The sequence below is a fragment of the Castor canadensis genome, chromosome 7 (assembly GCF_047511655.1).
Source record: "Castor canadensis chromosome 7, mCasCan1.hap1v2, whole genome shotgun sequence".
Classification (NCBI taxonomy): domain Eukaryota; kingdom Metazoa; phylum Chordata; class Mammalia; order Rodentia; family Castoridae; genus Castor; species Castor canadensis.
In genome coordinates, this window is record NC_133392.1 from 162,402,373 (window position 1) to 162,429,597 (window position 27,225).

Sequence of the window (27,225 nt, forward strand, 5' to 3'; positions counted from 1 at the left end):
AAAAGTGAAAAAGACAAAATGTAGAATCATGCACATAATTTTTTTTTAAATCTGAGGCCATTACTTCAGGGGTACAGTTTCTTTTTCTTTTTTTTTTTTTGGTGGTACTGGGGTTGGAGTTTAAACTAGGTCTCACACATTTGCTACTTTGCAGTGGCTTTTTTGAGATAGGGTCTCCAGAACTCTTTGCCCAGGCTGGCTTCAAGCCATGGTCTTCCTGAACAGCTAGGATGACAGGTGTGAGCCACAGCACATGGCTGTTTCCTTTTGACTGAGCAGCATTTTCATCTCATTCTGAGTAAACAAGCTGCAAGATGTAAGAGAAAACAGGCATCTGTTACCTACATGTGGAAAACAAAGCCTTAGGCCGGGTGGCACTGAGTGCCTTCAGCTTCCAGTATCCCATCCACTTGACTGCTGCGAGGCCAAGTTTAAATAACTTGTCAGGTTATAAAAGGTAACTAATTTTCATGACCAGATGATGGTACTTCCTTCAACACGTAAGTGAAAGATGTCCCTCTTCTCCTTTCCAGCGTGGGATTTGCCCATCTCATCCTTCCCCGTGTCTCCTGATATAAATCTGCACGCCAAGCACCGTGAAGAATGCAGGAGAGTATCTGAGGCCCTTCCGGCTGGGGGCAGTCTCCGTGGGTGATGGCTACCCCACCCACTCCCATTTTCTGCCTTTGGGAATTACCATATCCTCTGGCTCCCAGCAGGGCAGCAGCAGGTGGGACCTCGGCCATCCCATTGCCACATTCCTTTTCCTGTTGTAGGCACAAAGCCAAAATTTACACCAGTACCAGTAAGCCAGCAGGAGAGACAGCAGTCTCCTGCCTTAATGTCCCTCCCTCCAGCCTTTGCCACTATTCCTCCTGTGTCACCTGGCCCTGCCCCACCCATTGGGCACGCCTGGGGCATGCACCCACAAGTAGTCTCTGTGATTCTGATTCTGCTACAGAGCCTAGCCTCAGCAAGGACCCCATAGTCTGTGCACCTGGGGTCCCACCACCACCATCCTGTCAGCACATAGCTGGGTGAGCCTGAGCTCTGGGACCAAGTTGAGGGGTTGGTCCTGGTCTACCCAGACCCCCCCCCCAGCAACCAGCCCACACTTATGTTCCCTTGCATTGCACACTCTTACTGCCGCCTGCCCCCTGTTCAGAGTCCAGATCAGCTAGCTGCCAGTCTGCTGTGCCACCCCTCGTGACAGCGATCTTTGCCTGTCTCAGTTTCCCCATATAGAAAATACAGCACAATTCCCACCTGGCCACAATTCTGTGAGGACATAGTGCACTAGCACAAGAACACTGTTGACGCCTGCCCCAGGCTTCTGCCCCTACTGTTGCCTTGGCCTGAGGGACCCTGAGTACCCCTAGGCAAAACTTCCTTCCACCACCTGTGTCCAACCAACCCAAAGGTAAACCCCCCACAGGCCTATTCCCTTCTCAACTAAATCATTGGTGTGCCTAGAACATGGCTGATACTTGGGTAGAACTGCACAATCAGCAGACTGTCAAATGGGACATTCTGGACACTGGCTTCTGGTGAGGGCATAGATAAAGCCAGGAAGGATGACCCCAGTCTCTGCTCCCAGACTAGAGAAGCTGAGCCTAGTTTATGCCAGGTGCACTGGTAGAAGCCAGAAGTTGGAGGTTGGATGAAATGACCTTACAATAGCCCTTGGCACTCATCTCTGCAGGAAGGTTCTGTCCTTCCTGGCCACTTCACCTTTTGGGTGCTGAACAGTCTTCATTCACTGTGCTCACCCCAGCCAGGCCAGCTAAGGCCAACCTCCTGCCCAGATCTGGAGCAGACACCAAAGAGGTGCAGCCTGCACCCAAGTGTTCCCGCCACCTGTGCCTGAGAGCCAAGGTGTTTCCGCCCCCTACCCACATCATAACAGCATGGTTCTGGGCATAGCCCTCTCCATCCCTCCTGGCCACCATCATTCAACTCTCCGAAGAAGGTGGACTCAGATTCTGGGGATCTGAAGTGTAAACAACATGGGGGCCATCTTTAAAAATACAAAATGAAAAATAGGGCTGGTGGTTCAAGCCAAGAGCCCCTGTCTATCAATAGTAAGTGCAAAGCCCTGAGGACCCAAGTATAGCCAAAAGAAATAAAATAACCCCAACAATAAATACTAAGTTACCCTAACAGCTGTGCCCACAGCTCTGGGGACAAGAAAAGTTCAGACAGGGCCATGTCAGCCCTGCTGCAAGTCCCCTAGCTCCTCAGAGGCCCAACCCCTCTTTTATGCACAATCTGCCTTTCAATCTCCTCCCACACTGGGGTGTTTGACCTGTTCTTTTCCTTTGAGTTTTTTTTTTTTTTTTTTTTTGGTGGGGGGCAGTACTGGGTTTCGAACTCATGGCCTCACGTTTGCTAGGCAGGCGCTCTACCACTTGAGCCATTTCATCAGCCCCCCTGTTCTTTTCCTGAGCCTTCCCTGACCCTTTGGACCTGGCCCACATGAAACACCTCAGCTATGGCCTTAGCTACTGCCCTCAGTCCTACGTGGGTGTAAGCTCCTGGCCCCTGAGTCCCCAGCCTCTGTTGAGGCCAGTTCTGAGATGTTGCACAATCAGGGTCAAGGTCAGCCACAGCCCTTGTTTCCACCCCTAAATAGGGAAGCTGCCTACACTGGCTGCAGGGCCGGGGTACCCGTGAGTTCCCTTTAGAAGGACCACACTTGCTGTGTGGGCTTGGGTGATTGCTCCCATTCTAGAAGTTTCTCTGGAGGCCTCGCCCAGGGCCTGGCATCCAGCACTTGACAGCAGCCATCAAGCGTTATTACAACTCTAAGAATGGGACTGGTGGAGTGATTCAAGTGGTAGAGCACTTAGCTAGCAAGCCTGAGGCCCAGAGTTCAAACCCCAGTACTGCCACAAAAAGAAAAAGAATAATAATGGTCACATCAAAATATTCAGCTCAAACTTCTCTTTCTGTGCCTGCGGGCTGACCATCACTTTGGGGAAGCAGTTGTGTTTACAAAATAACCCTTGGGGAAGTTACAAAGTTTAAGAAATTCCCCCCAAATTTCCTGTCATCCTTGCCCCCCTCTCCAGTCACCCTTGGGAGCTCCACTTCCAGTTTGCACTGTTCTAGGGACAGCAGTGATGTTCTTTCCAGGAGGACAAGACACGGGCCCAGGAATCGCCGCCAGAGAGCAGCCTGACTACAGCAGGTATGGGGCTGTTGGGAGGCCTGGAGACTGAGCTACTACTGGGGACCCAAGTGCACACGGCATGCCAGGGGTGCCTTCAGGATCACAGAGAAGGAACGAACTTAGGAAAACCATGCCTGGTGCCTGGGGAGCTAGGAGGCACCTACTGGTGGCACCGCCCCGTCACCTCCCTCCTGGAGCCTGGCACGCGGCTGGGCCATCTGAGGCCTGCAGTAGCGCAGGGTACTCGCCAGTTCCACATGCCCCTGGACTGGGGGAGCCCGCAGTTGCCATAGAACCTTAGAAGGCCTTTCTGGCGACCCTGTCCCTTCCCCGCTCCTTCCTGCTCCCAGGATGTGGGTGGGGACAACACTTGTTCCGCGCCCTGTCTCAGGCTGGAGACCCCAGGCCCAGACCCGAGGTGGTGACAGCGAGGCGCCGTGCAGCCCCGAGGGAGCGCAGCGCTATGGCAGCTGCTGTGGCATATTCTGGTTCCGGAATTCCGCCCGGTCCACGCCGAGTCACACCCGGGTCATGAAGGACTCAGCGGCGGGCCGGGCCCGTCGCGCGGCCCCTGCTCCCCGAGGCCAGTTTATCAAGCTGGCCTGCCTTAGCCCTCGTGGTCCGGGAGGCCTCGCCGCGGCGGCGATGAGCAGGGTAGCGGGAAAGGTTAGGCAACCCGGACAAAATTCCTGGACGCCGCCGGGAACCAGTGCCTGGGGTCGCGCCCCTCCCTCCGGCCGCCCGTCCCTCCCTCCCTCCCTCCCTCCGGCCGCCCGCCCCTCCCTCCCTCCCTCCGGCCGCCCCTCCCTCCCTCCCTCCCTCCCTCCCTCCCTCCGGCCGCCCGTCCCTCCCTCCCTCCCTCCCTCCCTCCGGCCGCCCGCCCCTCCCTCCCTCCGGCCGCCCGCCCCTCCCTCCCTCCCTCCCTCCGGCCGCCCGCCCCTCCCTCCCTCCGGCCGCCCCTCCCTCCCTCCCTCCGGCCCCTCCCTCCCTCCCTCCCTCCGGCCCCTCCCTCCGGCCCCTCCCTCCCTCCGGCCCCTCCCTCCCTCCGGCCGCCCGCCCGCCCCTCCCTCCGGCCCCGCCCTCTCCCTAGCTCCTCCCCGCGGCGCGGCGCCCGGTCGAAGTCCGGCCCACGTGCGCGGCTGGCGGGAGTGCGCGTGCGTGGAAGCCGCGCCTGCGCACTGACGGCCGCGGCGCAGCGCTGCTCGGCGGCGCCGGCGCCGGGACCGGGCGGCCATGGGGCGGCTGGCGGCCGGGACGCCGAGAGCCAGGTAGCGGCGGGGTCCGCGGGCTCGGCCCCGCGTGTACACGCCCCGCGGGCGCGTGGCGGACGGTGAGTGCGGGCCCGGAGCCGCCCCTCCTCAGAGCGCTCTTCTTGTGCCCGGAGCCGCCGAGGCCGGGGCTGGCGCGGGCATCCGGGTTCGGGTCACCCGGCCGGCCCTGCCCACCTGCCCACCTGCCCTGGGAGTGAACGCTGGAGGCGCGGGTCGCCGCCTTCGGTCCGCATGTGGCCTCGGTTCCAGCCCAGGGCGGGGCACGGGCCCGGGGGACAGGTCGGGGGAATGGGCCGGGCTGGGTCCTGGGGACGGGACCTGGGGGACAGGCCAGGGAGATGGGTAGGGGGATGGACTTGGAAGACAGACCTAGGGGTGGGTAGGGGCATGGTCCTAGGGCAGAGTGAGAAGGGTGAGAAGACCGGCTGGGGATTGGGTCTGGGGCAGGGCTCCAGCGGGGGTCTGTACTGGTCCCTCTTGGTTTAAGCAAGGGGCCTTTGGCAGGTGAGAGCTCCCTGGTGGGAGGTAGCAAGTTAAGCATTCTGTATAGTAATATTGGTGTGGAATTCTATAAAATCAGATTTTTAACTTGGTACCCAGTACCTGCCAGAAAATTGAAAAGCCCTCAAAAGCCCATGGTGATGTGCTTTGGGCATCTGCCACCCAGTCCCAATGTCAGTACCCACAAGCCCCTAACCTTGCGCTCTGAGCTGTTTTGTTTCCTAATTGTGGGAACAGGGCTGCCGAGTGCCGTCTGATGCTCTGGTCATTCTCATTCCTTAGCCAAGAACCCACCTACCTTCCCGTCTCTCTTCCCTAAGCAGTGGATTCCTTTGGCTTTAATTCTGGATAATGAGTTATTTTTCCTTTCTTGTTTTGGAACACACACTGTTTTAGTTCAAAACTTACTTATTCTTGGCTCTTGAGGGAAATGCTGTTCAAAAGTACTCATTTGTTCCATTTGTCACTGCTGGGCTTCGTCGATACGAGGTTGACAAGCTTGCCTCAGTAAGTAAGCAGTTTTGATATCTTAGGCGTGTCTTAGGCATACTTGAAGGACTCCCTGTTTCCTGAACACTGTCTTCCCAAACCTGTGGAGACTCTGTTCCCTTGTGAGCATGGCATGTTCTCTACAATCACTTCTTCACTGTGACTTAGCCCCCCCCACAATGTTGTCCTGCCATGATTCCAAGCTACAGTGTCAACAGGTGCCCATGCACTGTCCGATGAGGTAGGGGTATTTGGAGGTGACCCTGGAGAATGTTCGTTCTCCAGGAGACAATTATAGTGGTGCTGTGCAGTTCTTTCTGTTTTGTTTTTTCCTGCAGTACTGGGGATCCAATCCCGGGCCTCATACAAGAGGCAAGAGCCCAGCCATTGTGGGGAATAGGTGGCAAACAGGACAGTGGTTCTTGTGGTTAAGTGAAACAAACCCTACAGGTGACCTGAGTTTACAACTGAATGTCAGCTTCATGTGGAGAATGGAGAGGAGTGATGGGCCCACATCTTTGCTGCACTTGTTTTCCAGTCTGCCCCATGCAGGTGGAACCACATTTCTGTCCAGCCCCCTGCAGACCCATGACCTGTTAAGCTTAGGTGCTCACAGGGTGGGCTCCATGGTCGCAGTGCCCCAGGACTTTCCATAGGCCTAGTATGCTGCTAGCATGGGTACACTTCTGTCACCTCCCTGCTACCTGATGAGATGGGCACTTAATAAGCACAAACTCAGCATTAATGAGTGCATTTGAGCACTTCCCCATTTCTGTCACTAATTTTCCTTTTCTTTTCTTTTCTTTCTTTTTTTGACACAGGGTTTTACTGTGTAGCCCAGGCTGGCTGGCCTCAAACTCACAATCTTCCTGCCTCGGCCTCCCAAGTACTTAGATTAAAGGCATGTACCCCACGCCTGGCCTTAGTTTTCCTTTTCATTTGCTGTTTCCACAAATATTTGTTGTGTGTCCACATAGTACCTTATATGTATTATGTTTGTATTTGTGTGTGTGACTTTTGTTCATGTCTGTTGTATATATATTTATTTTAGCATCTTTTTTTGTTGTTGTTGGAATAGAGTTTGAACTCAGAGCTTCAAGCTTACAAAGCAGGCACTTTACCACTTGAGCCACTCCTCCAGTCCTATTTTAGCAATTTGATGTTTCTCCTCATTATTTTGTATGATCTTTTTTTGTTTTGTTTTACATATAATTATTTTTAGGTGGTACTGGGGTTTGAACTCAGGGCCTCACACTTGGTAGACAGGCATTCTACCTCTTGAGCCACTTGGCCTAGTGATGTGTCTCACTGGTAGAGTGCTTCTAAGTTTACTGCGGAGTCATCAAATTGTCTTTGTGAGCAAATATTGATGGAGCTTTAGTAATAAATCAGTAGTAACACAGACCAACCTGTCAGCACTTGATCATGCTGTTTGTCCACAGTGTGCATGGTGTCCTAGCGTCAGTAGTGCTTATGTAAGAAGCCTCCATGAAAACCCAGGACAAGGTTCAGAGAGCTTCAGGATAGTGGAACACATAGAAATTCCTGGGGGGCTGTGCACAGGGAGGGCAGGGAAGCTCGGTGCCCCTTCCCTACACTTCTCCCTAGGCATCTCTTCCACTGCATCCTTTTCACTGTCCTTTGGCTTCCTCCACTATCCACGTTTTCCTTAGTTCTGTGAGCTGCTCAAACAGGTTAATTGAACCCAAGGAGAGGGTTATGGTTTAGAGCTGGTGTGTCAGGAACACGGGTCACATTTTGGAGCTTGTGAGTACATTCAAAAGTGGGGCAGCCTATGGGACCTGACCTGACCTCTAGGCATAGACAGTGTGAGAACTGAATATAGTTGGAGGACCGCTGCTGGACACCTCTGTGGCATTGTTGGCTGGCTTGAGGTGTGGGGAGTTCCCCCTCTGGTATCAGAAGTTATCTGTGCTGTACAGCAGGAGAAACTGAGTCTGAAACAGAGCTGGTTTCCCTTCTACATTATCAACATATCTAAAGTTTTTCTCTAGCCCTGGGTTCCAAAGATTTTTCCCTATTTTCTTATAAAAAGTTATAAACTTTCATTCCAGTTCGATTTGTGGTAGGAGGTGCTGAGGATTGAATCCCTAAGTACCTGCTTTACCCATGACCTCTGCTGTACTAGAGTTTGAACTCAGGGCCTCATGCTTGCTAGGCAACCACTCCATTACTTGAGCCACTCCCCCGGCCCTTTTGCTTTTAGTTGTTTTTAGGTCGACTTCTCACTTTTGCCCAGGGTGGGCCTCATCCTTCTCCCTATGCCTCTGGTGTAGCCAGGATTATAGGCAGGAGCCACCAGACCCATTGTAGTGTGAGATTTTCATTGAGGGGTTTTTTAATGTTTGTTTGTTTTTTGTCTATGGATGTCTACTTGCTCCAGCAGTTTGTGTTGAAAAGCCTGTTTTTCTTTCACTGAATTGCTTTTGTATCTTTGTCAAAAAAATCACTTGGACATATTTGTGGAGCATATTTTTGGGCTCCCCCACTGTGCCTTTGATTCTGTGTCAGGACCACACAAGTCTTGATTATTATGTAGAAAGTCTCAAAGCCACACAGTAATTCAGCCTTACTTATTTATGTGCAACTGAGTTTGAACTCAGGCCTTCTCACTTGTAAAGCAGATGCTCTACCACTTGAACCATGCCTCTAGTCCAATTTACTCTGGTTATTTTGGAGGTCTCACAAACTATTTGCCCTAGATGACCTTAAACCGTGATCTTCATCCTATGTAGCTAGATTATAGGCTTTTTTTGTTTTTTTAAGACAGGGTTTTATGTAGCCAGGCTCAAACTCTTGGTCCCCAACTCCGATAGCCTCAAAATATTGCTCCTCCTGCCTCAGCCTCCCAAGTGCTGGGGCACTGCTGTACTCAGCTTTCCCTTATTCTTTTTAAAAATTGTTTTAGCCATTCTAATTTCTGTTTAGATTTTAGAACAAGCTTGTGTATATCTACAGAAAGTCTGCCTGAGATTTTGATAGAAATTGCCTAAAGCCTACAGATCAGTTTAGAGGGTTGACACCTGCAGTCTGGATCCTCTCATTTAGGTGTCTCATTTCTCTCATCCTTGTTCTGTATTTTGAGCATACAAGTCCCGTGCACATTTTGCTGCATTTATATTTAAATATTTTAACTGATTATAAGCGATACTGTACTTTAATGTCAGTCTCTTTTTGCCATGGCTATCTAGGATCTCCAGTACTACAGTGAACACAGTTAGTGAGCACCACTGTCCTTGCCTGTTCTGACTCAGGGCAGATACCCGTGGCTTTGCCAAGGTTATCTCAGCTGCATGTTTCAAGGCCCTGTGTTCTCAGTTGCTGAGGGTCTTCATCATAAATAGGGCTGCACGCTGTCAGAGCTCTCTGCAGAAGTGACATTCGCTACCCTGTTGATGCAGTGGGTGGCATTGATGGAGGCATCACTGTGTTCCTAGAATGAACCTCCTGGGGGTTCTTGGCATGGTTGGCTCCTTCCTCCCCAAAGGCCCCCAGTACATGGCTGAGTTTATGTGACTTCCTAACTTATAAATAAAATTTAGATGTTAGACTTTAGGACTAGGGGTATAGTATAGCTCAGTGGTAGAGCAAGTGACCCTGAGTTTGATCCCCCAACAACAAAAAGAAAAAAATTAGAGTTTTTTAGGGTACTGGTGGTTGAACTCTAGGCCTTACTTGCTTGGCAGGTGTTGTAACCACTTGAGTTATGCCACCAGCCCTGAAAACTTAGACTTTTACTTTGGTTATGGACATAAGTTTCCCTCTGACCATTTAAACAACAATAACATTGAATGTGTTCTTTGTCTGGATGTTACTCATAACAAACAAAATATACAGATTTCCAGTGATTATAAAACTATTAGGGTCTAATTTTACCTCCTGTCAGGTTTCCAAGTAATTTTTTGGTGGCCCTGGGATTTGAACTCAGGGCTTCTCGCTTGCAAAGCAGGCGCTCTACCACTTGAGCCATGCCTCCAGCTCATTCTCCTCTGATTATTGTGGAGATGGAGTCTTGGGAACTTTTTGCCCAGAGTGATCTTTTTTTTTCTTTTGCAGTAAAGGCAGTACTAAAGTTTACTAGGAAAGGAATTTAGTATAACAGGATAAAAGTGATCCCTGTGCAGGAAATGAGAGCAAAGAGTCACAATCTTTTTTTTTCTTTTGTGGTATTGCGGTTTGAACTTAGGGCCTCATGCTTGCTAGGCAGGCACCCTACCACTTGAGCCACTCTACCAGCCCTTTTTTGTGTTTGTTATTTTCTAGAACTGTTTGCCCAGGCTGATTTTGCACCACAATCCTCCTGATCTCTGCCTCCTGAGTAGCTAGGATTACAGGTGTGAGCACCAGTGACCGGCTCCCAGAGTAATCTTACTAGGTGGCTATCCCTCCACCGTTTTGGAATGGTGAGGTTTTCACATCCCAGGATTGCAGAGTCCTGGCCGGTTCAGGCTGTGCTTGGGGCTGGGTGATGCTCAGAACCATGTAACTCAACTATAGAGCTTGGTGCTGAGCCATTTCCTGGTGGGTTCGTTGCTATTGTGCCTTAAGTGTCTCTTAAACTGTCCTTTGCAGGGTGGTATGGCTTCCAGAGTATGGTCCAGTTTTGTTTGGCCATTGCCTATAATTGTCATCTGTTGACCTTATAATCTTCTAGAAAGTTGGGTGTGCCAGGTAGAACATTACTTAATTTAGAAGGAGGTGAGTGCAGGGAACTGTTTCTGGAAGGCAAAGAATCAAGTCTGCACAGCCATTTCTCCCCCAGTACCTTCAGCCCCAGTCTGTGCTCCTATGTGGGGTCCTGTTATCTGTTACAAGGGACTGGCAACCACTGGCTGGCTGCGTGGCAGCTCTGTCTCATCCTTGTCATGTGACCCTGTGGAGGTCTCTCAGCCTTGCTGTGTCTCAGTCAGGGTGACTCTATGTCCTGGTGTTGCTTGATGAATTTCACTGCCCGTTGTGATCCTGGGCTCGATTAGGGCACTGTCCACACTCTTAAAGCTGTCTGCCTAGTGTCCTCGTCCTCGCTTCTCTGGCACAGATAGAGAAGCACGTGGACCAGGAGCAGCACTGCCATAGGTACTGAGGGTCCCCCTGGCCAAGCACCTCTTCATGACACCACCCTTTGTCTTACACTGTTTTTTACATGAGTTGTCAACTTTTCCTTCATGAACCCTTTCTCTTTTTGGAATCCACTTATTCTGATTTTTTGTGATTGTGGGTTTTTTTAAACTTTCTTGTTACAACTTGGCTAAGTGGGTCCTATAAACTGCCCCTCTGCCGTTTTTTGGCAACAGCTTGCTCTAAGCCCAGGATAAGGTGTCATCACCATTTGAGGAAGTCAAGGTCACATCCAGCATAGAAGAGCATTAGAAACCAAACAAGCCCTCAGTGGCTGAGCATCAGAGAAAAGTTTGTCTGTTCCTCATCCTTGAGGAAAGAGGGTGAAGCTTCTTGGTCACAGTGCTGCATACTTTTTTCTTTGGTGTTGGGATGGAACCCAGGGCTTTGTGGGTCCATGCATTCTACCACTGAGCCACACCCACCCCTAAACTATTCTTTAAGTATTTTCCTTTTGAAATAATGAATCCGGGATTCACTCTAACATTACTACGTTCCTTTTATTTTGTTTCAACAAGTACTCTTTGAACTCATTTTCTTCACATTACACCTTCTCAGGTGGGGTTTTTAAAATATAGAATAAATTAGGATATATTCGTTGCACAGGGGAATTCATTGTGAAATTCCAAATAGGCTTATATTGTACGTTGGTTAGGTCACCTCCCCCTTTCTTCCCCTCAGCACCCTCCCAGCCTCACTTACAGCAGTTGCAAGAGGTTTCTTTGTTCTTTTTCATACAGATACATGAAGTTCATCCACCATATTCCCTCACCTACATCCTCTTCATTCATCCTCTGTCTCCCCTCCCGCAAGTTACACACACACACACTGTACCTATTTTACAGTCCTGTCTTTTTTTAACAAAACATTCAATAACATTCCAAGGGTTTTCTCGGTGTGTCCCGCTGTGCATCCATTCTAGTTTGGGCAGTTTTACTTGTTCAGGGGTTTCACACTGTCTTTTGGTGTCTTTTTTTTTTTTTTTTTTTCTTGGCAGCACTGAGGTTGAATTCAGGGTTTCTCCCTTGCTATGCAGGTGCTCCACCATTGAACCATGCCCCCCATCCCCCTTTTTGCTTTGGGTTTTTGTTTTTGTTTTTTGTACTGGGTTTGAACTCAGTGTTTTACACTTGTATTAGCCAGGTGCTCTACCATTTGAGCCACACCTCCAGCCTGCTTTGGTTATTTTTTGAATAGAGTTTTCTGTTTATACCCACAAGCCTAGACTGTGTAAATATGCTTCCCGAGTAGCTTGTATGTGCTACCATACCTGGCTTTTACTGGTTGGGATGGGGTTTCGCTGTTTGCTGGGGCTGGCCTCAAACCACTATCCTCCCAATCTCTGCCTGCCGAAGTAGACACCATGCCCAGCTTTGGCATCTTTCTAAAATAAGTTTAGTGGCTCACTGATCACTCTTTGGGAGTCCCTTGAAAGGTCCCTCTGTGAATCTGACAACTTCTGTGGCCTCTAAGTGAAGACTTAAGAATGATGAGACCTACCTGGCACTGGTTGCTCACGCCTATAATCCTAGCTACTCAGGAGGCAGAGATCAAGATGGTTTCCAATCCGAAGCAAACCCTAAGCAAATAATTCCCGAAAATCTATCTTGAAAAAATACAACACAAAAAAACAGAGCTGGTGGAGTGACTCAAGTGGTAGAGTGCTTGCCTAGCAAGCATGAGGCTCTGAATTCAAATCTTAAGTACCACCAAAAAAAAAAAAAGAATGAGCCTCCTTAGCTGGGCACCTGTGGCTCACCCCTGTAATCCTAGCTACCTGGGAGGTTGAGATCAGGAGGATCATAGTTCTACACCAGCCTGGGCAAAAATCAAATTTTTTTAAATAAATACAGATGGCTAAGGAAGAGGGGTCTTGCACAGATCCTGATGAGTGCGTGGCCTGCTTCGTGAACCTGGCACTGTGCCCGGGAAGGTTCACAAGACATGCAGGGAAGTGGGCGCTGATCCCCCCCACAGCCTTCCAGGATTAAGAACACCACATGCAATGCACTGTCTGTGGAAGAGGGTCTGTCACCGGCCTGATGCATTTTTTAGTTGGGTTATGTTTTTTCCTGCTGAATTTTGGGAGTTCTTTATATATTGTGGATACAACTCCATTGTCATCAATATGTTTACAAAATATTTTCTGTGGCTTGTATTTTCATTTTCTTAAGTGTTTTATGAAGAGTAAAATATTTGAAAGATCACTGAGAGTTTTTTCTTTCTAATCTTGTTCTCTAAAAGTTAAGTAGCTTTGGTCCTTGCAGAAGACTTTTGGTCCTATGGATGAATAACCTGTTTCGAGTTGATGCTTTTGTGTTACTTGAGGATGTGATTGAGCTTCAGTCTTTTAGACATGGCTATCCAGTTGTTCCAGAGCTGTTTGGTGAAAAGATTATCCTCTTGTAGAAGCACCTCTGCACCTTTGTTAAGAACCCCTTGCCAAGGCTGGCGAGGTAACTCAGTGACAGAGTGCATTGCATGCAAAGGTCGGGACTTCAGTCTGTTTCTGGATCCAGGGATCTATCCTGATGCCAGCACCATCCTGAGGGTTGGGTTTTTTGTTGTCATTTTAGCTATTCCAGACCCTTTATGTTTGCATATGAATTTTAGTATCTGCTCACTTTATGTAGGAAAGTCTGTTTTCATTTTTTTGGGTTTGGGTAGAACCAGTAGATCAATTTGGGGAGAACTGGATCTTAATGGAGCCCTCCAGTCCGTGACATGGCGTGTCTCTCCACTTACTCTGCTTCATTTCTGTGGCATGTTTTGTAGTTTTCAGTACAAGGATCTTGTGCGTTTTTGTCAAATATATTCCTATATGTTTCATACTTAAGACATTTTAAAATCTCAACTTCCTTCATTGCTAATACAAACTATACTTGATTACTGAATTTTCCTCCTACAGGCATGCTGATAAACTCATTTATTAAATATAGTCACTTTTTCTTCAATATAGTCACTTTTTCTTCTGATGGCACTGGAGTTTGAACTTCATACTTGCTAGGCAGATGCTCTACCACTTGAGCCACACCGTTTATTTTGGTTATTTTGGACATAGGGTCTCACTTTTTACAGTTTTATCATTAATAGCACAAAGGAATTGTATTGTGAAATTTTCATAGATGCATACACTGTAGTCTGAACAAGTTCACCCCTCCATTATATTTCCTTAGCCCCTTCCTCTCCTCCTCTTTTGCACAGTGTTTGGTGGGTTCACTGTGCTGTCTTCATAGTACACCCGTAATACACTTGGAGCCTCTTCACCTCCAATACTCTTTTTATCCCCACCTCTCTCCCTTTCTTCCCCCCACCCCTGGTAGTCCTCCTTTCATTATTATTACCATTTTAGATCCACATTCTACATAGGAGCGAAAATAGTGTTTTGATTTTGGGCTTGCCTTAATTTCAGTCAAAATGATGGTCCCCATTTCCACTCATTTTTGTGTAAATGACATAATTTCATCCTTCTTTATGGCTGAATAATACTCCATTGTGTATATGGACCTTTCTTTTTTTTTTAATCTATTGAATTCTTTAGATTCTCAGCACAGTGATGCAGTTCTTTCCGTAACTAGTTTATTTTTCCATCTACACTGGTTTATTACAGTTCTCTCCAACCCTGCTTTTTTTGTTTTTGATGTACCCGTTTCCACCACTTCTGTTTTCTTTGGCTCATTTTATTCCATGTCCACCTTTATTGAATTAAACACTTAGCTCACTCCTTTTTGTTCTCAGGAGTTGCAGCTCAGCTTTAAAGAGTTGAATAGACTTGGCTTTGGGTTTGCAGCGCTCATCTTCTTGGGTGTTGTGCGTGTGGTACAGACTTTAGCTTTGGTCTCTAAGCTGGTTAGGAGAATGTTCCAGAACTCCCAAGTAGATGAAGGTCTTTTCCTGGTTTTATTGCCCTCTGGTCAAGAGATTAGATTCTGTACCTTTGCCACACTTGGAGTTTGACATTTTCTCTGAAGCTCACTGCAGGGCAGTTTGGTGACAGACACTAGACTGTTAGGAGGAGTGGAGTTCAGGGTACACCTTCTGGTTCACTGTGAGTCAGCATCTTTCTTCAGCTTTCTGGACCGAGAGGTATTTGAACTTGCATGCCATGTTTCTTCTCTTTGTTAACGTGCTGTGTACACCGCGACTTTCTGTTCAATCTCACTTGTTTGGCAGGCCGCTGCCTCACAGTGCGTTGTGCCCAACCCTTGACAATGACCCTTTTGCCTGGCGTGTGATAGACATGCCACCGCTCTGGCTCAGTTATTCTTCCTCTCTCTTCACTTTAGTGCTCTAGATTCGTTCAGAAATGTGTGTGAGGGCCCCGGATGTAGTGCAGCGGTAGACTGCCTTAGATTTGGTCTCTAGCGCTGCAGAAAAAGAAAGAAAGAAACCACAGGTAGAATCCTGAGTTCTTAAATATTGCTGGGATGGAAACAGCCGGTTTTCAAAGTACTTTGGCAAATCAGACTTGGAGTGATTTTCCCCTTGATGAAATGGATGTGGACTTACATCATTACTGTGTCATGTATATTGACTCTCTTTATTTTATTAAATAAAGGCATCAGTGCTTTTCTGACGGAATTTCTCGTTTATCAACTATGGAAATGGAACAAGAAAAGATGAATGTGAGTAAGGAGTTGAGTCCAGACTCAGCCTCCTTCTGCTGCTCAGCGTGCCATGGGGATGAGACCTGGAGCTACAGTCACCCTATCCGGGGCCGGGCCAAGTCTCGGAGCCTGTCAGCCTCGCCTGCCTTAGGCACCCCCAAGGAGTTCAGGTAGGACCCAGAAGGCTCCCCATTTCCTCTGATGACAGGCACTGCCTGACTGTATTGCTTGATGAGAGTCGTGCCCGGAAGGCCCAGCTGTGTCCAGAGAGGAAGAGTCAAGCACAGATTGCAGGACGAGTGCTGGCGTGTACCAAATACAGGGCCACACATGGTTTTCTTTCTCCACCTCAGCACAGAGTCCCCAGCCAGAGCCTTGCCGAGGTGGTATTAGACTCCATGGGGAAGCATGGGGCCCTGCTCACCACAGCAGGGGAGGACTGGGGAGCAGAGTGTAGGTGTGTCCTGGGGCCACCGAGCACCTCACACACAGAACATGACATCCAGTCTTCCGCAACACCTGACCTTCCCAGCAAGCTGAGGCACCTGTGCTCGCCCCACACTGCCTTTGTAACAGAGCTTGGGACCTAAGGAAAGACAGCCTGGCAAGCAGTGTTGCAATGGCACCTGGGGATGTTGTTTTCATTTCTTGTGACGAAAATGTGGTGAGTTTAGATGTAAGGTGGCCAGAGGCTGATAGCAATGCCTATAAAGTGCGTCACTTCTCGATCTTTAGAAAGGTTAGACTGCTCCACTAATGTCTTTGTATGGACACATATGATTCAGAATAAACATTTCTGTTTGAGTTTTAATCTAGATTGCTCACGGTAGTGCGTAAGGTCTCAATCCTGATTATAGGCCGAGAGACCTGCCGAGAGACACTGCAGGGCAGGTCCTGGGCCTGTGCCAAGGCAGTGATGGGCTGGGCCTGTGCTGCTACTGGTTTGGGATGATCTCAGGAGCAGTTGGCTGGGTACTAGGACAGTGGTGAGCTCCAGCACCACATACTGGTCCAGGGCGGGATCCTCTGGGCCTGCCCTGTGGATGCTGCAGATGATGAAGCTAGTCTCGTGTTTCTTGGGGTCTGGCATAGCCTGACGTAACCTGTGTCTGAGTGTTTTGATAGCAGCCCTGCTGTGCCCCACAGGAGGACGCGCTCTCTGCATGGGCCGAGCCCAGTGACCACGTTTGGACCAAAGGCCTGTGTGCTGCAGAATCCACAGACCATCATGTGAGTGTGGGCCCTGGGGGTTTCTTCTTGGGAGTGTTGGGAGAGTCCTCTGTGTGGAGAATTCTGGCACTCAATGAGAAGTTTGTGTTCTTCCAGACTGTGGGGATGGCTTCCAGAACCCCACTGAGTGTGGGGCCCCTGAATGGGAACTCAGCTGGTGGCTTCCCTACCAGCCTTAGAAAGCAGAGGCAGCTGGGCTTGAAGGTGCACACCTGTTCCAATGGCGTCAACATGAGGTGGCTAGAGCTGCTCTTTGTTTCGAAGAGAACTGTAGGGAGTGACATTGTACACACCATTCTGTGCTGCTTTTAAGTGTCCCAGAAATACAGATACACCAGTTGGCTTCCTTTTCAACCTGATTTTAGGTGTTTGGAAAGATATTCCTTCTTGTCTGTTTGTTTGTGTGGGGGTTTTTTGCCATGCTAGGGGTAAAACCAGACCTCACACATGCCATGCACGCACTCTGCCACTGAGCCACACCCCGTCCAGGTTGCTCTTTGCAGCTCTGCCTTGCAAACTCTATCACTAGTTACGACTGCCCTGAAAGAGAAGCTGTCAATGGCTGACGTCTCCGTCAGTTGACTTCTGTTTCGTATTGATGGCTCCAAGAAGAAAGTGCTTTGTTAGCGTGTTGTGCGTGATGCTCTAGCTGTGTTTCATAATGTATGTGAGGAAAATCACTGAAGTGACCTGATACAGAATTCCAGCTCATCTTTCCATTTTGTCCCTTCTCCACAAAGACCTTAGCTGTTTGTGTTTTTGGGGTGAGAAGACCCACGCACTTCCAGGGTCCGTTTCCTGCAAGCATAGGCCATGTGAAAGAGCAGCATGCCCAGGTGTGGCCATGTCTGTGAGGCATGTGGCAGTGTTTGTCAAGTCAAAAGATCAGCTTGAGAGCATGCAATGGAGACATTTGCTGCCTCACTCTTCCCTCAGAGGCATTCCTATAACTGTGGGACGGGGCTGGGCCAGCAGCTCTGGAGGCCTTCACGTCACACTGCGCCCACACTGCACGCTGCCGGACCTGGCTCAGGCTCAAGGCTGTGTCCACTTGCTTCATGCCCGTGTGGAGGCTAGCCTTTAGCCTGAGGTAATGCTGACACTGTTGCTTTTGGGCCAGAAACTTCCAAGAGCACAGTTGTGACCTGTGTAGTTACTTCTGCCAGATGTGGAGGCAGGGAGGACCAAGGAGTCCTGACCAGTTGTTTAACAGTCTCTGATTCATAAGCCCCAGAGATTACAACTGCACCTTCCCCTGTGTGGACTCTTAACCTTCCACCGTGGCCTCATTGTCTGTTATCTACCTGATGCACCTAGAGCCCCTGCCACTCTGCCACTCTCCCCCCCACACACACCCTACCTGGCACCATGGTTGCCCACTACCTCCTGGTAACCCAGTGGCCCACTGTGTTTTTGTGGCCACCAAGCTGCCTGAAGCCCCTTCCTGCCCTGCCTGGCACTCTCAGCTCACTTAAGTGCAGTCTCCCAAGGACCTTTCCCTCACCCAGACCAGGCCTGGGATCGCCTCATGAGCCCTGTGTCAGGGGCCTTCCTCAGGCTGGGACAGCCTCTGGCCCACTCCCTTAGTCAGGCAGCCCAAGCAGGAGGAGCCAGTGGAACTGTGGGTCATTGTCCAGGATAAGTGGCTTTCTATCCTGCTCTGGGCTTTGCCCGTGGAGGATGGAATGCTGTAGCCCACATCTGTGTGCACCCCTGTGTGCCTATGCAGCTGGGCAGGGCTTCATGTGGACTGAACTCCGACATTCAAAATCAGGTTGTCATGGAGTGTTGATAAGAGAAACTGTACTTCCTTCTTAGTCTAAGATTTCACTGTGAACTTGTATATTTGTTAGTTAAGTTATGGTGTATGAGACTGCCAGAAGCTGATAAATTAGTCAGGCATCCCTGGCCAGCATGGTGGGTCACTTGGAGCTGACCCAGGCAGGTTGAGGCCCTGCCTACTTGCACCACCCCCACAGCCCTGAGGGCTGGACAGTCCAGCATCCCTCTTCACAGATGACCCAACAAGGAAGTTGAGAAACTAGTTTGTAGTCACGAGGAGGGTTGGTGCCCAGGCCCTGTAATAGCATAACACTGCTGGTGGTGCTGGCCGGTCCTGCCTAGGGAAGCTGTGTCATGCGGGCAGGGCAGCCTGGGTGAGCTGTATATAGGGTAGAGGCTTGAAGGTGGGACAGAGGGCTGTGAGGTGATGTGAGCTGCCCACGCTCCCTGGAGCCCAGAGCCAAGCAGGTTCAGGCAGTGAGTGCCTTTCACCTGCCGCCCTTTCACCTGCGAGTGGCCCGGGAGCTCCGCCCTGGGGTGGGCCTAGGCAGCTCCAGAGCTCAGCCCTGATCTGCATGGCCAGGGCACTTAGAATGCCCGGGCTGCGGGGCCCGTGGTCCTGGCACTCCCCAGGAACAGGAAATTGAAGTTGGGCCTCTTTGCTGCCAAGGTTATCCTGTTATTTTTCTTTCTCTTAAGTAATTAGGCAACAAAGGTCACATAAACAGTAGAAGGTTACATCTTGTTTTGTTCGATTTTCATAAGTTTGGAAAGCTCTGTTGACTTAGTTGTTTCTATAAGACCTTTAACAAGTCTTCTAAATGTATGTTTTGCTTTCAGTTTTGAGTATAAAAATTAGGCTTATAGTGTAAATGCACATGTGGGAATATGTCAGCAGGCCAGGGCTGCATATCATCTGTCATTAGTGAAGCAGGACTGAGACCAAGACGTTGTGGATTTGCCTGCTGTCTCCTAGAAGGTGGAGACCTCAGGAGCTGCGTGAGTGATTCAGGTGGGCAGTGAGTCTAGAGAGGATGCCTGCCATGAGTAGCCCTCATTTCCCAGAAACTCCGGGGACTGGTGAGTGCAGTGACCAGGGACCATGGTCATTCATTCACAGGACAAGGACAGACACTTACTGCCATCATCAGCATTGTTGAAAGATGTTAATGGGACTATCACTGCCTTTGCAAGGGTGACTTGAAGTAGGTTTCTTGATTGGGGAACTTGTGCTGGATAGGGAAGTCTTTCTGCTGCTTGCATCCCGATTTCAAGAATTTGCCCAGTAGCTGAGGAAGGCAGTGTGGAGCACTGACGCTGGCTTACCAGTCCTGCCCACCTTGCTTCATTGGCTCAGGACAGGAGCTGGTCCTGCAGTACATGCAGACCTACTGTCCATGGGTGGTGCCCATGTTCTGGCCTGGAATATGCACGAGACTTCAACAGTATTGGGCATCGTGGGTGGGTGGGCCCTACCTTTGGAGAATTGGCATGGTGCCCACAGCACAGCAGACACTGGGTCAGAGTCTCAGGGCCATGGAAACTTAAAAAACATTTGTTCCCATAAGGGCACCACCATCTTTTTCCCCTGTAAAAATTGTCAGCTAAGTCCCTTGGTGGTGTAAAGTGGTAACTGCATACACCTGTCTGTAGTGCAGGAAAGTGCCTGACTCTGGCAGATCCCCGAGACAGCCCTGAGCCCACTATTCATGATGTCTGTGGTCAGCCAGCATCCTAATGGGCAGGGTGGCCAACATGGGCTTTTCCTTTTCTTGGCTGTGTGCAGTCTCTGTTCCAAAGGGGCCACCAGTAAATGTCGTTAAGGAAATGAATAGCGTATGTGGCCAGGCCTGTGAAGATGAGTAGCAGGTGTGGTTGGTCATCAGGGTTCCTGAGGGGACGTGGCCAGAGCCCTGTAGACATGGTCTGAACAGGGCAGGGTCCTCCAGGTCTAGCGCAGCTGAGGAGGGCCACCCTGGATCCAGCTGAGCCCTGTTCATTCCCGCCGGCAGTGGTCCAGGGACCACTGCAGAGTGCCCTTGTTCACAGAGGCAGCACATTTCCAGGGTTCATTTTTACCCCACATCATGTGCCTCCCTCCTTAAGGGAAAAGTGGCTGCTGCTGTGACCTGTCTTTCCTCCCCAAAGGCATATCCAGGACCCTGCGAGCCAGCGGTTGACGTGGAACAAGTCTCCCAAGAGTGTACTCGTCATCAAGAAGATCCGCGATGCCAGCCTGTTGCAGCCCTTCAAGGAGCTCTGCGTGTACCTCATGGAGGTGAGCCTGGCCTCTACTCAGGTGTCCCAGGCTCAGGTTTTCACACACAGGACAGTTTACAAAGATTAGAGGTTTGCTGGCTCACAGTTTGGAGGCTGGGAAGTCCATGATGGAGGGACTGTACCTGTGAGGGCCTTGTGCCATTTCAGCACAGCAGGAGCAGCGCCTCTGGCCTCAGCACTATTGCAGGGGTAGTTGGGCTTACCTGATAAGGGAGGCCTTCCAGTCCCTTCTGTTCCCAGTAGCACAGCTCCATCCTGGGTTAGTTTTAACAAGAAGAGGTTTAAGCTGGGCACAGTAGCTCATGCCTATAATTCTTGCTACTCAGGATCGCACTTCGAAACCAGCACTGGCAAATAGTTTGTGAGACCCTATCTTGAAAAAAACCCATCACAAAATAAAAGGGCTTGTGGAGTGGCTCAAGTTGTAGGCCCTGAGTTCAAACCACAGTACTGAGGGAAAAAAAAAAAAATAAAAAGTTTATTTTGGCTCATGGTTTTGGATACACAAGGTCCAGGGGCCACATCTGGTGATGGCTATCTTGCTGGCAGAGTCCCAAGGTGCACGGCACCACACTGCAAGAGACGGTCCACTTGGATGCATGCATACCTTCTGGTCTTTCCCTTTTCTAGTAGCCATGAGGATTCAAAGGTGGGGCTCCACCCTGAGCACCTCAGCTAATCCTAGTCACCTTCTGAAGGCCCCATCTCTGAACACTGTACTCACTTTACGTTTCCACTCTCTGCATACCTCACAACACATGTACTTTAGGGAACACACTGAAACCACATCCAAGCCACAGCACAGTATGGCTCCAGAGCCACAAAAGATGGAAAGTGCTAATTGTGAGGTCTCCTAATAGTCCAGTACCACAGAATTTGCAGCCACTCAGGGATGAAGAAAGAAGTTGCAGGTGACTTGCTGGACAAGAAAAAGATGTCATTTTCCACACTTTGTCTGAAAATTCAGAGACCTAGAAGGAGCTCCTCAAAAGACAGCATGACTGGCGGGGGCCTGACAGGGTGTGTGAGGCTCAGTGTGTGCTTTGCTTCCAGGAGAACAACATGATCGTGTATGTGGAGAAGAAAGTGCTGGAAGACCCCGCCATAGCGAGTGATGAAAACTTTGGACCAGTGAAGAAGAAGTTCTGCACTTTCCGAGAAGGTGTGTGTCTCAGCTTCGCCAGTTGGTTTGCCCTTGCCCTTGGTGCTCACGTACTTGAGTGCTGAGGGCTCCAGGCGATAGCATTGTCCTGGCTTTTGTCTGCTGCGTAGATTACGACGATATTTCCAACCAAATAGACTTCATCATATGCCTGGGAGGAGACGGGACCCTGCTGTACGCCTCCTCGCTTTTCCAGGTGAGCTGGCATTTGGGCATGGGTCTGTGGTGTGGGTGCAGGGTGAGGCACTTCCGAGTACAAGCCTCCCCTCCTGTCTTCGTCATGCAGCTTCCTACCACAGGGTCATGAGCGTCTCAGCGTTCTTGCTCTAATGAGGCCGAAGATGGTACTGGGGCTTGAACTTGGCCTTGTGCTTGCTAGGCAGGTGCTCTACCACTTAAGTCACTCTGCCAGCCCTTTTATTTGTGTTGGGTATTTTTGAGATAGGGTCTAACTATTTCCCTGGACTGGCCTCGAATTAGAATCCTCCTAATCTCTGCCTCCTGAGTAACTAGAATTAAATGTGTTTGAGCTATTAACGCCCAACCTGGAATTTTTTTTTTTTTTTTTTGAGTTCACTTGGCAGCAACAGAGAAAGTTTGAAAATAATGTAAACAGTGCACCTCCTCCTGTCTAGTGTTCAGATGCCATGACAAGCACATTCTGTCCATGCCACGGGCTTGTGAATGGAGCAGGCAGGATCCCAGTGGGCTGCTGGGTATGGCCAGCAGGAAGAGTGTGTGGGTGGAAGAGGGGCCTTGCTGGGGAAACTGTCCCTGTGGGGTGGCTGCAGGTCCACAGGCTCCTAGGACAGCTTCAGGGAGAGCTGGTGCTCAAGACTGGGCCAAGGCCCCAGACGGTCAAGGGCGGGGAGGTCCATGGCCATGGGAGCTGGCAGGGGACAGTGGGTGGTGAGCTAGCTCTTGGTGCTCATCCCCTGCAAGGTGGAGCCCAGCCGGTGCACTAGAGGGCCAGGCATGAAGGTCTGTGGAGAGCAGTCTGGAAGTGTGCAGGGCAGTCTGATAGGATGATACTCCACAGTATTAATGCTGGGGGTGACCAGTCCTGGCAGGATGTCCATAGCCTCTGTAGCAGAAATGGCTTTCCACTAGCAGACCACTCCTACTTTGGGAACCCTGGCTCTTCCTCAACTCCACCTTACATATAGGTGCTGTCCTCCTCCTTCCCCAAGGTCCTGCCAAGTCTCCCCACCTTTCAGTCTGCTGGGCACAATTGATTTCCACAGTCAGACCCTTGCGCCAATACTGGCCAATGCTTTCCCATTTTCGGTGACCAGTGAACTGGCCCATGTTACTGCTTTTGTCTTACTGGCTGGTCCCACTCCATTCCTCCTTCCTCAGGGATGCTCTGTGCTGGCCTGAGCATCACCCCAACCTCCCAGGCCTGTCACCTGGAGCACAGTTGTCCCACTTTCTTGGGATCCTGTACCTCTTGCTTGGTTCATGCTTGCCCCACCTGCCACTGACCCTGTGCTCACACACACAGGGCCCACCTGGGGAACAGGGGTACCAGCCTTCCAAGCAGGGCTGAGCTCCAGAGATCAGGGCCCCTCCCCAGGGTCTGGAGCTCCTGAGAGCTTGGTGGCTTCTTAGTGGACAGGCTGATGCCATGTGACCATCTCCTCACCCACAGGGCAGCGTGCCTCCGGTCATGGCGTTCCATCTGGGCTCCCTGGGCTTCCTGACCCCATTCAACTTTGAGAACTTCCAGTCCCAAGTTACTCAGGTGATAGAGGGTGAGTTGGAGTGTTCTGGAACCCACAAGCAGCTCTGACCATGGAATTTCCCGCCCTAAAAGTTTCAAGATTTGAGAATTTCTAAGTTTGGAATGTTTGAAACATTTTTACTAATACTGAGGAGATCAGACAGGCTGGAGCTGTCCTGTGTGTTCATCAGAAGTGAACTGGCTTTCATAAAAAAGCATGCAAGGCCACTCACTTTGAGGTTGGAAGGGGTGGGTCCCTGCTTCCTGGGGTGGGGCCAGACCTCACTGGGCTGGCCCTGCTGATCTCCGCTGCCCCCAGGGAATGCAGCTGTTGTTCTTCGGAGCCGGTTGAAGGTCAGGGTGGTGAAGGAGCTCAGAGGCAAGAAGATGACCGTCCACAATGGACTCAGTGAGAACGGCCTGCCAGCTCCAGGCCTGGACACAGAGGTCGGGAAGCAGGCCATGCAATACCAGGTCTATAGACATATCCCCAGTTGATGTGGCCTTGTCCTTCCTGTCCTGTGTTCTTAAAGAAGGGTCCAGGGTGGTGGGGAGCTTGGGGCTGGACCCCCATGGAGGAACCCCTGTCCTGTCCCCAGGACGAGAATCTTCTGGAAAACTCAGGTGAGCTACAGGTGCCTGGTGCCTTGACATGGTGCCACTGGCCCTGCCCTCACTCCCTCTTGAGTGTAATGGCCTCATCATCCCTCCAGGTCTTGAATGAGGTGGTGATCGACAGAGGCCCCTCCTCATACCTGTCCAATGTAGATGTCTACCTAGATGGACACCTCATCACCACAGTGCAGGGCGATGGTAAGGCCCGGGATGCACCTGGGGCTCTGAGACTCCCTTGTGGGGCCAGGAGTGACACCTGTACTCTGTCACCACCAGGAGTGATCGTGTCCACCCCAACGGGCAGCACAGCGTACGCGGCTGCAGCCGGAGCCTCCATGGTCCACCCCAATGTGCCGGCCATCATGGTCACGCCCATCTGTCCCCACTCGCTGTCATTCCGGCCCATTGTGGTCCCTGCTGGTGTTGAGCTGAAGGTCAGATCCAGTGCCCTCTGCCTTTTCTGCTCTGTGAATCTTTTGACCACTGGAATCCTAGCACTCACACCACCTCAGGCTGACCTCCCAGGACTGTCAGACGTGAAGGCTAGGAACCTGAGACCTGCCTAGTGGTAATGGCAGGCTCCTGGGGCAGAAAGGGCTTCACATTTGTCCATGGGACTTGGTACAGAGAGCTGGCCAGCCCTTCCTGCAAGGCTCTGAGCTGCAGGGGTGGAAAGGTCCACTGTGGGTACAGCCAGCGTAAGTGGCCCAGGTATCCCCCACCCAGGGCCTTCCCCTAGCTCCGGCTGGCCTCCTAATGCCTCAGCGCAAGCCTTCACCTAGCTTCCCACTGTAGGCTCCTGGCATGAGCTCAGGTGGCCACATCTGCAAGAGGTTCTTGAAGGCCAGAGCAGCTCAACACCAGGCTTCCAGGGTTGCTTAGGGTGCACTGGGGAGTGAACCCTCCCCGGCCAGGGTCTGTCCTCATCCCTGCTCAACCCCTTCAGATTATGCTGTCACCGGAAGCCAGGAACACTGCATGGGTGTCCTTTGACGGACGGAAGAGGCAGGAGATTCGCCATGGAGACAGGTGTGGGGCTTCAGGGCTGGGGCACTGGCTGACCTTGGCCTGTGATGAATGTGGTCACGTGGGTACAAAGGGCCTGCAGCAAGAGGCTGGCCCAGCTGAGGCCAGGGTGAGTCACCTCCAGCACAACTGTGGCAGCTGCCTGCACCCCACAGCACCTGGCACAAAGCCCCACAGACTGGGGCCAGGGGAGGTGGGTCATGTCTCTACCCTGACATCCACTAAACCCCACCTCAGGCTACCTCAAGGCCATTGGCACAGTGGGAACAGGAACAAAGTCTGTCATGTGCTTCTTTGAGGAGACCCTGGAAGGGTCTTGGCCTAGGGTGGAGAGGTGGGGTACTCTCAGGAAGTGCTGTGACTCACCTGTGCCTGTATTGCCTCTCTGCAGCATCAGCATCACCACCTCCTGCTACCCGCTGCCCTGCATCTGCGTCCGAGACCCTGTGAGCGACTGGTTCGAGAGTCTCGCCCAGTGTCTGCACTGGAATGTGCGGAAGAAGCAGGCTGACTTCACGGAGGAAGAGGAAGACGGCTAGACTGTGTTCCCGACTGCCTGTCTGAATGGCACAGCCATTCTGTCCCACCTGCCTGGTTGGGAAAGAGCCTGTGTCTGCCTTTTGCCGACAAGATCAGCTTTTTAATGTTTTTAAATCTGATTCTTTTTTCATTTCTAAAGTCTAAAGAAGCAAAGTGAGAATGGGGCTCGGCCTCCTGTGTCCCCCCCACAGCAGCCCCTTGTGATTCCAGGTCAGAAACTGTCCATAAATCACTCTGTTGAAATTCTGAGGAGTCAGAATGAATTGATCTGCCCTTTGATATTGAAATAAATGTCTCAGCCAAAAGTCTTCCTATAGCTGCGATGCTTTTCCCCTAAAATTCTCGGGGGCCCCTAGCGGCCTTGCTGTGGGTCGACAAGGCAGAATTGCTTTGCTTCAGTGTCTGGGTGCCCCAGGCCCAGCTCTTCCAGAGCAGGCAGAGAGCCCCAGCTAGCCACCAACCCCACATTCCTCACATAGCAGGGCAGGTGTGGCTCCCGGGAATATGTTTTAAGTCCTGTTTGTACTTTTTAGAAATTCTTTTACATTTTCTGAAGTGCTTCTGTACTTATTTTCTTGTACACACTTTTGTGAAGGTGAAGATGGAGGACCTGTCCTGTGGTCCAGTGTTTACAGTGTGTCCAGTTGAGTGCAGAGGGTCCAGGAGGGGTTCTGTACTTCCAGGTTGTAAGCCTTTCTGTGGTGATAAGGATTCAAGGCAGACTTCCTAGTGGACGGCCAGGCCAAGGGTCATTGCTCTTGCTTCCCTGTGAGTCTTGGGTTTGCAGCAAAACAGTGGCCACATGGACCTGGTGTGTCAGCCCTGCAAGTGTGCATGTAACACGTGAGTGTGTAGGCTGCATATGTGTGCCACACGGGCCCTGAAGCCTGTGGGGAGCCCATGGTTTTCGTGACTTGCCTCAGTCCTGTGTAAGGCGGCTCCCTGGTTAGCTTTGGCATGATGTTTCAGAGTCGGTCATCTGCTTTGAGTTTTGATGTCACCTGTAAAATGGCAAGAGGGCATTCTTAGCCTGTCTTCCGGAGGGAAACCAGGCATGAGTTTGCTGCAGCAGTGCTGACCGGGTTCTGAGCACTTTCTCCTTGGTGTTTACAAGGTACAAGTCCCACCATCTTTTTCTGGCCTTCCTCTGATCCTCATCTACACCTCACACCTGTGAACCCTGTTCTGGGCAGCGGGCCTGACTTCAGGACCACCAAGTTGGGCGGGGAGGTGGCTCATCCCTGGGGTATACCCCGTCTGCCCTTCCCCACACAGGAGGCACCCTGCTCTAGAGCCCAAGACGTGGAACTTGGGTCCCTTGTCTAGACATAGAGTAAGTGCTGGACCAGGTCCAGAGCAGCACTGTGGACTGATGTAGAGCACTGGGATTTTTGAAGTAAATTCTTAAATGTTTCATATTGTTAATATCTTAAAAATTTGTTAATTATTGATGAAAGCCTTATAACTATTTTCAGATCCTTTCAATAAACAGACTTGTTTAAAAAAAAAAAAAAAAAAAACTTGGGTTCAGTAACCTCTTTCTTGCAGCCCTTTATAACCAGGACTTGGGAACATTGGGCACATCCAACCCCCACCCCCACCCCCAACCTTAATGGGGGCCATTGCGGCCCTGCTAGCCCTGTCTTCCCCATGCTAAATTCTGTCCCCACATCCTCACTGGCCAGGTG

The 27,225-nt window shown here is 50.7% G+C and overlaps 1 protein-coding gene across 2 annotated transcripts; it reads left to right on the forward strand.

Annotated features, from left to right (window-relative positions):
* Positions 1-3,050: 3,050 nt before the first annotated feature.
* On the forward strand, positions 3,051-25,845 carry Nadk (NAD kinase). 2 transcript variants are annotated; one of them, XM_020171428.2, is made up of 12 exons: positions 3,051-3,190; positions 15,131-15,349; positions 16,326-16,409; positions 20,340-20,469; positions 21,525-21,633; positions 21,744-21,829; positions 23,285-23,387; positions 23,676-23,830; positions 24,070-24,169; positions 24,248-24,405; positions 24,918-25,000; positions 25,389-25,845. In XM_020171428.2, the coding sequence occupies exons 1-12, from the start codon at positions 3,123-3,125 to the stop codon at positions 25,534-25,536; spliced, it is 1,443 nt and encodes a 480-aa protein (XP_020027017.1). In that variant the 5' UTR covers positions 3,051-3,122; the 3' UTR covers positions 25,537-25,845. The 2 variants fall into 2 exon arrangements, with proteins under 2 accessions (XP_020027017.1, XP_020027019.1); XM_020171430.2 differs by lacking the exon at positions 3,051-3,190 and adding an exon at positions 4,351-4,502.
* The last annotated feature ends 1,380 nt before the right edge of the window (positions 25,846-27,225 follow it).